Below are 15,298 nucleotides of genomic sequence, written 5' to 3' on the forward strand. Positions count from 1 at the left end.
ATGGAGAGGAATGCCTGCATTAGCAGCCTTGGCCTCGTGAATAATCGAAACCGTGAGCCTCAAGGCCGTGAATATGGAGCGCCGAGTGTGTGTGTGTGTGTGTGTGTGTGTGTACACACACATATATATATATATATCTGTCTGTCTCCCAGGAGAGGATGCCATTAACGCTTTCCTGTTCATTATCCCGCCCTGTCTGTCACTATCAGCCTTCGCCTTCCCTTCCCAAGCCCTAGCGGCCTTGTTGCAAACTGCGCCTGGTTTGCTCCAGGAGGAGGAGGAGGCAGGGAGGAGGCAGGGAGGGAGGCCTCCTAAGAAGAGCCGCCCTGGGCGGGCACCCTTTAAACCTGCCCCCTCAGAAGAAGCCCTTTGTGGCTGCCTTTGAAGTCGAAGGGTGTCTGGTTTCGCTCCTCCTCCTCCGCCGCCTGGAAGAAGGGGAAATATGAAGGGGAGTTACTACTACTACTACTACTACTAATACGGTGCTTCCCTCAGGAGGTGAAGGAGTAGCCTCTGAGGAGGAGAGAAGGGCAGACTGAGGGAAGAAGGCGGCCAGGGTGCGACCGTTATGGGGGACCCTCAACGTTTCACTTGAAAGTGGGGCGACAACCCCCCCGCGTCCTCCTTTTCCCGGACATCCGTCCTCCATCCCTGCCTTGCAATGGGGATTCCACAATGTCCTCCATTCTGAGCGTGAACTTCTAGGACTGTTTTTAAGCTCTTTTGTTATTATTACTATTCCTTTTTGGCCGTGTCCTCCATTTTGAGGGTGAACTTCTAGGACTGTTTTTAAGCTTTTTTATTGCTATTGTTACTTTTTGGTCATGTCCTCCATTCTGAGCATGAACTTCTAGGTGTGTCTTTAACCATTATTATTATTATTATTTGGTCATGTCCTCCATTTTGGGGGAGAACTTCTATGAGTGTCTTTAAGCTTTTTTATTACTATTATTATTATTATTATTATTATTTGGTCGTGTCCTCCATTTTGAGGATAAACTTTCATGAGCCTTTTTGAGCTTTATTATTATTATTATTATTATTTTGGGGCGTGTCCTCCATTTTGAGAGTAATGTTCTATGAGCATTTTTAAGCTCTATCATCATCATCATCATCATCATTTTTATTATTATTATTTGGCCATGCCCTCCATTTTGAGGGTGAATTCCTGCAAGTGTTTGTAAGCCTTATCAACATTTGTCCTCCTCTTCCATTTTTTCCCCTGGGAGGTCCTCCATTTTGGGCCTCCCCGTCCTCCTTCGCAGTTCTGAGGACCCCTCTGGTGCCTGCTTCTGTGGGGAAGCTTTGCTGGAGGAGGAGGAAAGCTGGAGGACTCTTTTTACTCATAGGAGTGTGGCTGGGCTTTGCCAGACTTTGCCTTGGGCTTTTCATTTCATTCTGCCAGGTGGAAATCTGTCCTTCATACACACAGAGAGAGAAGGAGAGAAAGAGAGAGTCCTTTCTCCTCTCCTCAGGACTTTTGTGTTGTGTGTGAAGGGGTTCAAGGGAGTTCAAAGCAAAGGAAGCAGCGGTGGATCAAAGGCGAAAGGGAGGAAAGTCCAGAGGAGGAGGAGGAGGAGGAAGAGGAAGAGGTGCCCTTGGAGAGAGCTGGAAATGTCCTGCTCCTGCTGCAGCCTGGTCAGGTACCTGTTCCTGGCCCTCCTGACCCAAGGTGAGTCTTCTTTTGGAGGTGGCTTGTTAGGCTTTCCTCAATGAGCCACTTTCTCCTCTCCACAGCCTTCCTCCAAAATCTTTTCTTCCCCCTTGATCTCTGTCCACTGCCAGGCACCTTGGTCAAAACTGTACTTCAGTATGATCAGCGTAATCGATCAGCCAATCTGTGATTATATTTGACTATTGTATTTGACATACTGAAATATGATAAGCATAATCATGTAGTCAGTCCTTTGATTGCATTTGACTAAAAGCTGTTACAGATCTGGGGGAGGGGGATAGTAAAAGAATATAAACAGACATGTAGATTTCTTCTCTCAACAGTCTTTCTTCAAAATCTTTTGTTCTCGATCTCTGTAAAGTGCCATGCCATCATTTACTGTATTTCACTGTACTTGACAGTCTTTCTCCAAAGTCTTTCCCCCTTGATCTCTGTCGACTGCCATGCACCTTGGTCAGAACTGTACTTCAATATAATCAGTATAATCAATCAATCCTTGATTGTATTTGACTGTACTGAAATATGATAAGCATAATCATGTAGTCAGTCCTTTATTGTATTTGACTATACAATAAAATCCAGTAAAAGATACATACACACATGTGGGGGAAAAACCATTATAGATCCAAAAAGAAACAGTAACAGAATACATACATGTAAATGGCTTCTCTTGACAGTCTTTCTCCAAAGGCTTTTTTCCTTGATCTCTGTCAACTGCCATGCATCTTGGTCACAACTATACTTAAAAATGATAACCATAATCAGTCAGCCAATCCTTGATTTTATTTATTTATTTATTTATTGCCTTTATACCCCACTCTTCAACTACAAAGTCTCTCAGAACAGCTTACAGATAGTTAATTAGACAGTTCCCTGCCCTCAGGCTTACAATCTAAAAAGACATGACACAAAAGGAGAAGGGAATGGCTGTGGGGCTGCCATGCACCTTGGTTAGACTGTACTTAAATATGATAAGCATGATCAGTCAACTAATCCTTGATTGTATATGACTAAAAGCCATTACAAGTCCAAAAATAAAACAGTAAAAGAGTATATACATACATGTACATTTCTTCTTTTGACAGCCTTTCTCCAAATTCTATTTTTTTCCTTGCTATTTGTAAACTGCCATGCACCTTGGTCATGCTGTACTTAAATATACCAAGCATAATTAATCAACAGTGCAATGCAGCAGCTAAAAAGGCCAATATGATTTTAGGCTGCATCAATAGAAGTTAGTCTTCAGGTCAAGAGAAGTAATCGTTCCACTCTATTCTGCTTTGTTCAGACCCCATTTGAAATACTGTGTCCAGTTCTGGGCACCACAATTCAAGAAGGATGTTGAGAAACTGGAGTATGTCCATAGGAGGGCAACTAAAATGGTGAAGGGTCTGGAAACCATGCACTATGAGGAACAACTTAGGGAGCTGGGTATGTTTAGCCTGGAGAAGAGAAGGTTAAGAGGTGACATGATAGCCCTGTTTAAATATTTGAAGGGATGTCATATTGAGAAGGGAACAAGTTTGTTTTCTGCTGCTCCAGAGAATAGGACTTGGAACAATGGATGCAAGCTCCAGGAAAAGAGATTCCACCTGAACATTAGGAAGAACTTCCTGACAGTAAGGGCTGTTCGACAGTGGAACAAACTCCCTCGGAGTGTAGTGGAGTCTCTTTCCTTGGAGATCTTTAAACAGAGGCTGGATGGCCATCTATCAGGTTTACTTTGGTTGAGAGTTCCTGCATGGCAGAATGGGGTTGGACTGGGTAGCCCTTGTGGTCTCTTCCAAATCTAGGATTCTATGATTCTAATCAATCAATAAAGCCAATCCTTTATTGTATTTGACTAAAAGCCATTACCAACCCAGAACACCAATGAATTCCAGTAAAAGAACACATGCATGCATGAACTTGTGCAATCATGAAAAAAAAAACCTCTGGTCTCTCTCCAGATCTTATAATAATGCATGTATTTCCATTTGCCATTGTATTTTATAAAGACTGGCAAGTATCTACAATGGAGAACTGAATTTTACCTATTTTAATCCTTAATTTTATCAGTTGGAACAAACAGCAATGGCTTGTTGGTGTTACATATGTGTTTGAAGAGCTCTCAGTTCCATGAAAATACTGGGGGGGGGACGACTTCTGACCAATCAGAAATAAACAGAATTGTTGCGTTTTGCTCTACAGATGTGGATAGTGGACTGGGATGCTGGTTACAATCTATGTCACAGACTTCCTCATGCAGACAGGTAAAAAAATTTAATTAGTGCATGCTTTGAAAATGTACAAAAATATCTTCCTAATGTGGAATATTATTATTAGTAATATTATTACGTTGTGTTTTTTCAAATAGGCCTATACACCCACAATAATCCAACAGACAACTGATCACATAGATCAGTGGTCCCCAAACTGTGCCCTTTGAAAGCTTTTGGACTTCAGCTCCCAAAAGCCTCAGCCATGTTGGTCAATAGTCTGGGAGCTGAAGTCCAAAAGCTCTTAAAGGGCACAGTTTGGGAACCATAGATGTATGTGATCAGTTGTCTGTTGGATTATTGTGGGTGTATAGGGCTATTTTTTTTTGGGGGGGGGACCCACAAAGTAATAATTACATATAGAGAAAAGAGAGATTTACCCAATTTGCTCTGAACAGGAAATACAATATTCCACAATAATAATCCACATTAGGAAGATAATTTTTTTATACATTTTCAAAGCATGCATTACTTAGGTTTTCTTATTTGTCTGCATTAGGAAGTCTGTGACCAAAATGTAGGGTGTTAAGTTGAATTCTGTATGCATGAGCACCTGGAAAACATTTCAACCCATAGGCCCACACTTCCATTAATTTCAGTGGCACTGGTTTGGAACAAAATAGTCTGGAGTATAACTACAGTTCTTAATCATTGAGATTTTAAAAAAAGCCAGCACTGTGCACCTTTAAACATGTCCATACAAATTACTCAGGTGGATCAGATCAAGAATCCCATCTGTTCCAGATCATGTTTCATGACCAAAAGAGAAGTACAAAAGCAGGCTATGGGAGAAGTTCCTCCCCTTACTTCTGATAAACCAGTGTTCATCTCTTAAGGTGGAGTTTCTGCTTAAGATTGTCACAATTGGAAATGTGACAACAATTGACATTTGTGTAAGTGCATTATTGATGCTGGGATTCTTATTTGCAGTCCTTCCCCTAATATGAAACTTGTCTTTTTTGCTATTCCAACAGACTGTCTTATGTTCATCTCCTGTGTAATCACAACCTTATCAAATTTCACCATGTTTATGTATGTGGTTGGGACTTTTATGTCCTAAATGTACATTATTTTATGCTTCCTTCTATTGAATTTTGTTTGGCATTTTGTTGCCAACACATTCAATATGAGGAGAGTGGAATTCTCCATCTGGAATGAACTAGTTTCATATGAAAATTTGGCTACAGTTTGCCCTTCAATTATGATCACTCTTCTCATAGCATGTTGAGTAGCCCCAGTAGATACAAGGGTTCTCTCTTGGTAACATTGTTCATTTATTCCACTCCTTCCTCTTCTTTAACTAGTTACTGCTCTGTTAAGAGCACTAACTTGCCCCCTTACTTCAAGACTACTCACACAGAAACCTTTGCTGAGCAATTTTGATTACGTATTACTTTTTTTCTGAGTGAAACTACATAAGATAAGTCAAATCTGCAATTCTGACACTTTCGAAGAATTCAGAAAGGTTGCTGAGGAAGGACATCCTTTGTAAGAGCTATGCTAAATCTTTCCAGCAACCCTTTAATGTCGACTGGCATGCTGCTTCTAACTTTAAAATGCTAGTCCAGGGCTACTTAACTCCTTTCAGCTCCAGTCAGCATGAACTGTGGTCAGCGGGAGTTATAGTCCAGGTGCATATGGAGGGCCACAAGTTCTGCCTCATCATGCTGTTTGAGTATGTCAGAAAGGTTTGCTTGGAGACTTAGCATGAATTGGCATTAGGCTCATTATGAAGGTAGCCTCTAAATGCATCACTAAATTTTTAGAGAGACTTAGCATCATAATTCCTCCCCACACACACACACACAAACACACAAGTGACAAATGTGGCGAGTCAACATTGCTAACAACCTAAATGTATTATTTAGATACTTTACTCAGTTATATGCCTAATTTTATGTACTGTTGATATATTAAAGATTCATAAACTCATCTGCACACTTATTTGGAATATAGAAATTACATCTTCTCATTTGTTTGGTCACTCCAAGTACAGAGTTCACAAGCTTTCTGTGCATCTTGTATTTTTATACACATAAGAACCTGCTCATCAAAGGCTGTTTTGTTTTGTTTTTGTTTTTTAATTTTGCCTCTCAGCTCACTCAGCATATATAGACTCTGTAGATACATCTGGTTGAGACAGACCTGCATGGATGCCAAGGTGTACTTTAACATTCTCTCATCTGGGTGTCTAGAAGTCAAAACGGAAGGTTTGTAGTTAGAGGATAAGTAAGGAGAGAAGGTATAATTATAGGGTTAGACTCACAGGCTCATCTGCTTGGAATTACAGAGCTGTTTTAAACTCTGGCTAAAACGTGAAACAGATCAGGGCCAATAGTCAGATCAAACCAGCCGCTGCTGTGAGATGTTGAAATAATGGGGAGCTTTGTCTGTCTGCCTCCCCCTCCGTGACTGCACACACACTACAGTGTCATCAAATGAGAACTTCTGAAAGAAAGAAAAAGGAATGGAATAAGAATCAATTTGTTGAAGCCATAGCCACTTAACACAGGGCTGAAGAACTTTTGTGGAAAGTGTTGCCCCCTTAGGTTATTCCTAAACATGTTGAGTGAAAACATTCTGTTTATGTCACTGATACTTGTTATCAATACATTTTAAGGACAGAAATGTTTTTTTCTCTTGTAACTTTACTGTTATGTGTTAAACTCTTCATTGCACTTTATTTCCACGTATTGTTGTAAAACATTAATGTTAATGTAGAAACTTAATGCTTTGGTTATCTTGGTTTTTTTCCCCTTGCGTTCCCTCTCCTGACACCCCCCCCCAGATATATTGTGCAATAAATAAGTCATTATCCCATTATCAAGCAACTAAAGAACACAGATTTTTTCTAAGGGTCACCAACAGCAGAGCTGTCTATAGTCTGCTGTGATTTAGGTCTCTAGGTGGGCTGCCATAATAACTATCATAGCTCTGTTGTCGGTGACCCTTGGAAAAATCTGTGTTCTTTAGTTGTTTGAATCAAGGGTAGGCATACCTCCCGAAATAGGAGAAATGGGGCCAGGGAGCTTGCAGCAGCCATTTTTACTGTTGTGCCAGGAAAAAAAAGTGGAAAAAGAAAAGATTGTGAGTCAAAGCCTTCATAAAAGTTGGGGGTTTTCTTCAATTTTTGTTTGCAATGTGAAGTCTGTTAGAGCTTTGGAAGATTGCTCTCAGCTAATGTTCTGTAATTCTTTCTCTTAATACTTTAGGCCATTGGAATATCAATAACTTAGATCTGAGTTATAGAATCATAGAGTTAGGGATCCCAAAGATAATCTACTCTGAACTCCTGCTAGTGCAGGAATCCACAGTAAAGCAGTCGTGAGTGTGTTTACAAATCTTCAGCAAAGGAGAATCCACCACTCTCCAAGTTAGCCCTCCAAGTTACATTATTGCACATAATGGAGAGAGAAGAAGGCTATGTTTTACATTATTGTGCATTAATATAAAATGACCTAAAGTAATCCAGTAGCACCCTAGTCATTAACTGGGGAAGGGGGGTCCAACATAAGCATTTGTGGATTACACAACTGTGTAAATTAATAATCTTATGCATAAACCCATAATCTCACTAAGGTCCAAAACACACTGCAGAAATAATCCAGTGAGACTGCTTTAACTGTCCTGGCTCAATGCTAGGGAATTCTGGGAACTGTAGTTTTGGGAGACGTTAAGCATTCTTTGTCAGACAGCTCTGGTTCCATAATAAACTACAGTTCTCATGGTTCCCTAGCACTAAGCCAGGACAGTTAAAACAGTCTCAAACTGAATTATTTCTACAGTGTTTTTAGACCTTAAATTTATTTTTTGTTGTTATATAGTCATGGTGATAGTATGATGAGTTAAGACAGAAGCAGTTTTTATGAGACACATTCTGAACAGCAGCATCAGTTGGAGAAAACAATAGGTTTTGATGGTACAAAAGTGTTATTACATTAACAGGGAACAGAAATATAAGAGTCCTTGTTCTTTTCTTTTTTGGACTGATTACAGGTTTTCTTTTGTATTTAGTTATGATGTGTTGAACTCAAAGGAGACAAATGTTCCATTTTTAAAATTATTACTATTATTTTCTGCTTGTTACTTATAGCGAAAAGAGGTTCTTATTCTTCCTATATCTGAATTTATGCTAAACTATATTTGTCTATAATCTTAATTTTTTTTATGAGTTCTTTGTGAAACCTGAGAGAAATGTTTGTGAGTCTTCAGCCTTTGGGTTGGTTTAAGAATGTAAGAGCTGTGCTGGATGAGACTAAGGAACTGGCCAACATTTTGCTCATATTAAGGAGTTGAGAAATCCACTAGTAGGACATGAGTGCAACTGCACCCTTCATGTTGAGCTCTGCAGTGACAGATACACAGTGGCATGTAGGCTCTGATACTGGAGATGACATACAGCCATCCTGACTAGTAGCCATTGATGGGTCCATTTTACATGACAGGGCCATCCTGTCTCTTTTAAAGCCATTTAGTTGGCTTTGTTACAACTTGTAACTGTAACTTCTACACTTTAGCTATGCTCTCTGTACTTACAAATCTCCCACCATTCAGTTTCAATGGGTGACCCTAAGTTCCAGGATTATAAGAGCAGCTTAATTTTATACACCTCTATCATGTCTCCCTTTACTTTTTTTTCTCTAAGCAAACAGCCCCAGACATTGCAGTCTGTCCTCAAAGGTGAGTTGCACCTTTTAAGTGCAGTGACCAGACCTGTACATAGTAGGGTAGATGTGATCACACCATTGATTTGTATAAGTATGCAGTATGCTACTGGCAGTTTTTTTTTCTTATTCCTTTTCTAATTATGTCCAACTTCGAATTTGAATTATTTAAAAAAAGCCACATACTAGTTGATATTTTCATAGTGATATCAACAATGACCCTCAGATCCTTTGATTGTTTGCTGTCAGCTCACATCCCACCTGTGTGTATGTGAAGCTTCCCCCCCCCCCCCCCCCGTATACTTGTTTCACATTTATTTTAGGAAAACTTATATACACCCTTACATTTATTTACTGGGATCTTGCATATTTTTGCATTGCTTGACACATTAATAGAATTTATTTATTTGTAATGCTTCACTTATTATTGGCTATTGCTTTCATGGTGGTCAAGCAATTAACTGCTTCAGATTGTAGTGATATTTATTATTATTTTGATGCAATATGTTCTGTGTTTTCAATGTTTTGTAAAAAATACACCTTCAAGTAAGCAAAATTAATCATTTGCCTGCCAATATTGAAGCCTACCCCAATTTAAAAATAGTTCTGGGTTACTTCTGAATACCTTCTATTTGCCGGTAAAGAGCCAAAAAGGTTTATTGTTATCATGGCCAGCTTTTGAGCTTTCTGAATATAGATGGTCAGAAACAAGATCACTGACTAACTGGCCCCTGACTCTGATCTAGAAGGATTTTGTATCCTTTCATTTTTCTTAGTTCCAGATATAAAACAACTTTGTTTTTCCTTTCCCTAATGTGTCTTCAACACTTCTTCCTCAATTTTCTTTGGATATAGTTTATGAGCATCTGTGGTCCAAAACACACTGCAGAAATAATCCAGTCTGAGACTGCTTTGACTGCCCTGGCTTAGTGCTAGGGAATTCTGGAAACTAGTTTTGTGAGACATTTAGCCTTCTCTGTCAGAGAACTCTGTTTTCACAATAAACTACAATTCTCAGGATTCACTCGCACTGAGCCAGGGCAATTAAAGTAGTCTCAAACTGGATTATTTCTGCAGTGTGTTTTGGGCCCATGAAAACCAGTACTAAGAACAGTGTATAAAGCTCCCTAGCAATGTCTTACTTATCAGTGCTACATAGAGTCGGGGTGTTATTATATAATACAACTAGTGTTGGGTTATATATTGCTTTTGGGAATGCAAACTGAAATGGAATTTGCCTTTTGGACTGCCACTGTTCAGAACTCACTCATGCAGTTTAACCACTCTGACTCCTTCACTCCCTACCAACATTTATCAAAAGCTGATCAAATAATAATGGAAAAGAAGAGCTATCAAGCTATTTGGGTCATGTGTTTGAGCCAACTGGACAACAGTTTATAATCTAGGAATGTATATTATCAACACACATTAAAACACTAGCACACCTGTTTGAAATTAAGTTTAGTTTGCTTACCTGCTGGAAACACAAAAATGAATAAAAGGCAGATCAGCCAAGACTGATCTCATCTTGACCTCATGTATAAGTCAAGGGCAGTTTGGGGGACCAAAATTGTGGATTTTGATATGACCTGTGGATAAATTGAGGGTAAAACTTAGCAGCATGTAACAAAGGATGTAAAGGATAAGCAAATGAAGATGATGCTAAAGATCTTTAAAAATTTTACAGGCATAACTGTTTGTGCTCCCCCTAAAGCCTGGATGGATGAGATAGTAGAGAGGGTTGGTACATCTTTTAGGTGCTCTGAGAAGTGATTCAGCTCTCACCTTTCACCAAGGAAGGTTCCCTTTTTGATAAGAGTTAAATACAGTACTTACATTGACCCGTGACTAAATCAGCCCAGGTTTTTTGGGTCAATTTTTTACTACAATTTCTAGACTTATACATGAGTATATACAGTACACTTCATCTTAAACATATCTCAACAACTCAAATAATTTTATTTTATTTAATAGAAATGGCTTTAAAAAACACCTTGGAGTTATAAGTCAAAATAAAACTTGTAGAATGCCAAAAGAGGCTTGCAGCTGAAGCCTGTCGATTGTCCTGGACTCTGCTTATAGAAGAAGCAACAAAGGTTTCAGGTGTCAAATGCTAAGTTATTCAGTTCCAGAAACTCTGATTAATAATTTTTATTTAATATAATTAATTTATATCCCCTCTTTCACCCAGGAATCAGAGGAATCAGTAAATTCAAAATTATTTGAGTAATATATTTTTCTGATATTTCAAATATTACAAACATACAGCCTTACTGTGTGATCAGGAGTTGTTTTATGCAATAAATGCAGAATTGCTTGTTGTTTTTTTGTTTTATTTCTTAAGGTTGCACTTGTTGCAGCCATACTGAGTTCTTCTTCTACCTGACATGAAATGTTTAAGCTTAAGGTAATTGATCTTTTTTCCATAGAGCCTCTACTACCGTTGATGAATGGAAAATCTGTGAGTTGTGAATATTGTGACAAGTTGGTTTATAATTATGAGAATTGATTTATCATCATAGAGCATTGATCAGCTGCTCTAAACAGCGGTTCTCCAAGCAGCTTAATTAGCAATCTCTTTCTTTCCTCCAGAAGAATGCTAAAAATGTAGCCAAATTTTGGTTAGAATCCTTATTTCCAGTGTGCATTTTAGAAATTAAAGTCTATCCTATTGAGCCAATAAGGCGTTTGTACAGGTTCTAAAACCTTATTCCTTTTCAGATTCATAACCATTTAAATTATTAGTATTGATCTGAGATTACTGTAATTCTTAGAAATATGATATTTGATAATGCAAACCTGCTCTTTTTGTTAAATTAATTCAAGTCCTTTCTGACATATCAGGGATCCAGGTGTTAATTTTTTATTTGTTTGTTTATCAGTACATAAATTGCATAATTTAATGTGCACTTTATTCACATGTGAGTAGGGGAGGAGTTTTTCATTTAACTTTTCATTTAAAGCCAGGTGCTGACTTTAATAACCTATATCAATATAAAAATTTGATTCCTGTGTTATAGCTGGGTCCTATTTTGGGAGAAAGACAAGATATAAATCAAATAAATGAATAAGATAGTGCTGAATGGTATTGCCTAGTAATAACAACCCAGGCCTAAAGCCAAGCACAGGGTTTAGGCCTGCATATTAATAGCAAGAAACTGGTAAAAATAAATGCTGGGAATTCCCCAAACAGAGGAGAAAGATCGACATCTTATCTGTATTTCATCTGAAAAATAAGGGAAGGTACATTTTCCTTTGTACAGAAACAACACTGATGTTGGTAAACTTTGTTTATATCCCACTGCTGTGATTCAAGGTGTCTTACAAATTGAAACAGGTGCAATACAGTTAAAATGTACAAACGACCAAAATTAAAATGGAATGGGAAATGATTAATGCAGTTTTTAACACTGTACAATTAAAGTTACAATTAAAGTTACAATACCTTCTTAAAGGTTCTTATGTTTAAAAAAAACTTCTAAAAAGCCTGTGAGAATAAAAAAGATTTTGCCTGACAACAAACAGGAGGAGAGTGGTGGGAGAGGGCATTCTAACCTGTCTAAGAAGGAAGTTCCAGACTCTAGGGCAGTAATTCCCAAATGTTAGTCCTCCAGGTGTTTTGAACTTCAACTCCCAGAAGCCTCAGCCTACTTGTCCAAAAGTCAGGAATTCTGGGAGCTGAAATCCAAAACATCTGGAGGACCAATGTTGGGAATCACTGCTGTAGGGACAGATACCAAGAAGGCCTATCTCATGTCCCCACAAGTTGTGCCTCTGAAAGTCGTGGAAATAGCCAAAGGGCATCTCCTCTTCACTTATTTCATTTTTTACATGTGTGAGTGAGAAAAATAAATACAGGTTGACTCCCCATTCATTGAATTAAGAGGTATTGCAAATGTCAGTGACTTGTCTCATCTGGGGACCTTTTTATGTAGATTTCCATTTTTGTGTGTGCGCAAAGCTATAGGTTTTTTTTGGCTATAGTTTCTGTTGCTGATAGAACACTATTGATCTTTTGATTCAACAATTCTGGGGCAGCCCCCCCTTCAAATCAACATTCTTTTTCAATGAGAAAATTTGGAAATATTCTTTATATTCCACTCCAATAGAAGAAAGAAAAAAAGAGACAGAGGACCATAGCTTCAAATTCATGTGCTGGAGACCCAGTATCCAACTAGACTCACCATACTTTAATAGTTTTTTGTTTGTTTGTTTTTTATCCTACTGGTTTTCTAGTGTGTTGTAAGGTTCTTACCTCTAGTAAGAGCAGTAGGCCCTAATACTAGAACTTGAATAAGCCTATTGCCTTTTACAGTGCCTTGGGATTCTGCTGTCTTCCATTTCTTCCTGTCCAATTTACAGACTAGCGCTAGAAGATCTTACTGCTTTTGATGTTCAGAGTGACTAAACTAGAGCTAAAAGCAGAAACATCTGCTTGGCAGTGAGACATAGTATTCTCCATTGTAATTGTATACCTTTCACATTGTGATTAGGATAGTTAGTGGAAAGGTTATCTAGCAGTTTCCCACATCAAAAGATAAGACTAATATATAGTTACTTAATTGTTTTGGTCTACTGACTAGATAAATAAAGCCATTTTCTTTAAATAAATTATGTTTTAGCTGTCAGAAACTTTTTAGAGTTCAGACAACTTTCTACTTGAAATGTTTTTGCAAAGGAAAAATCATCACATTGATGTTTTTATACCAGAGAACATTCACAGATCAATCCTGTTTTCTACATGCATTTAAGTTACTGAGCCATGGATCCAGATTGAGCAAGTCTTAATTTATTGTGGTGAAAATCTATGCATTTTTACACAGAAGTAAATTCTGTTGTGTTCAGTGGAGTTCTCAATTATTCAGAATTGCAGCCTCTGTGTGTATAGTTTAGACACAGAGATAACTTTTGTTGGTAAGGGTCTTAAAAGGAGGTGCGGTATGTTTTAAAGTGCACTGAAGTGCAAAATGTGTGAAACATTCCAGGGTTTTTATACTGTTTGCCTCAACACTGTCTGTAGTTGTTTCCATTTTATAGAAGAAAAACAGAGGCTGAGATATAGCAATTTGTCTAAGGTCTGCCAAAGTGTAGCTGGCTGAACTATACAAATGCTTCAGTTGAACAACTGGGTATATGAGTAGGGGGAATGTATAGTGCTAAGAATTATGCTTCTTCATAGCGGTATAATAGAGAGATACGCACATACATATATACACATGCAATCTCAGGCAAGTTTCAAGTACTGATACATTCAACATAATCTTAAGGAAAGATTATTTCAGTAAATTTGGGAAATGCTGAGGGAGATCCCATAGTTAGAAATGCTCAAAGGGAAAGGGAGTTTATAATGCATGGTGGTTTCTTAAAGCTGCAAAATTCAAGGGACAGTTCAAACAATTCCAGTGAGGAGGAAAAGTGGGTAGTATCTAAAGAAACCATGGTGAATGGAGAAAGAACTTTCCAAGGAGCTGAGATTTAAAAGAGACATGCATACGAAAAGCAAGAAAGGGGAAATCACCAAAGAGGAATACAAATGAATGGAGGGTACTTGTAGGGAGTAGTTCAGAAAAGATAATGCTCAGGATCAGCTTTGGCTTGCTAGAGATCTTAAAAATAATAAAGGGGTTGGGTCTGTGTTTGGAGCAAAAGGAAGAAGTAGTAAATACTAGGGCCATTGCACTGAGAAGATGGTGAAATGGCAACAGAGGACAGAGTGAAGGCAAGACTGTTTAATACCTTCTTTGCCTTAGCCTTCCCCCAAAATCAGGCTGCTTCTTCTACTTTCATTGTCAGAGGGAGGTGGGTTGGAAGGAAGGAGGATTGCCCAGGGAAGTAGGGTTGTGGGTCCAAGCTGGGGCATGTAGGGAAATCAGCCTCTTTTGACAACTTATGCACATTATTTTTGGGTGCTTGCTTGTTCAACTTTCCTCTTCCTCCTGGATTATTATTATTATTATTATTATTATTATTATTATTATTATTATTATTATTATTATTATTATTATTGATTCCATGGGTCTACTTTAGTTGGAACTGACAGGTCATGCTCTCTCAGCCTCAGTGGAAGGCAATGGCAAAGCTCCTCTAGCAAGAGGAAAAGGGTCAGGTCAGGTCAAAGGCAGGGCACGAACGGAGCTCACATCAGGCACCCCCCCCCTTTTCATATTTTTGCCCAAATATGCGCATGCTTTTTTTCCTTGAGGCAGATAGAGCAAGGCTAGCAGCTTGTGCAAGGGGTTTCTCTGCTCGCTTCAAGCAAAGGGGAATGTTATAAATGTTGCAAAGGGCTAGACTTTTACAATCGGAATGTTACATTTTTTGCTCTTGTCAATTAGATAATGATACATGCTTTTGCTACTGAATCAGAGGCAGCCCTGAATTGCTTTTAAAAACAAAAAAACAAAAAAAAAAAAAAAAAGGAATGCATGGCAATTGCATCCTTGAATGGCATTTTGGTGGAGGAATAATTATTATTATTATTATTATTATTATTATTATTATCATCATCATCATCATTATTATTTCATGTGTAAGAGGCATTCTGGGAGGCAAGGAGTGGGGGATGCATTAGCTTGCATGGGATTGAAAATGGGGACAGGGGCAGATCTGACCCAAATGCCCACACATACACACAACACACAAAAAAGAGGTTTTAAAAAAATTGACACTTTGGGGCATTTTGTGCATGGCTCTTTAAAAAA

At 38.4% G+C, this 15,298-nt stretch overlaps 1 protein-coding gene across 1 annotated transcript in view; it reads left to right on the top strand.

Annotated features, from left to right (window-relative positions):
- Window positions 1-373: 373 nt before the first annotated feature.
- The window catches only part of APCDD1 (APC down-regulated 1), a 52,979-nt gene continuing 38,054 nt past the window's right edge, over window positions 374-15,298 (top strand). The window contains exon 1 of the mRNA XM_042463103.1: window positions 374-1,672. Coding sequence (XP_042319037.1) covers window positions 1,615-1,672 — 58 coding nt within the window. The 5' untranslated portion in view covers window positions 374-1,614. The remainder of the gene's footprint in view (window positions 1,673-15,298) is intronic.

This window comes from Sceloporus undulatus, chromosome 4 (genome assembly GCF_019175285.1).
Source record: "Sceloporus undulatus isolate JIND9_A2432 ecotype Alabama chromosome 4, SceUnd_v1.1, whole genome shotgun sequence".
Taxonomy (NCBI): domain Eukaryota; kingdom Metazoa; phylum Chordata; class Lepidosauria; order Squamata; family Phrynosomatidae; genus Sceloporus; species Sceloporus undulatus.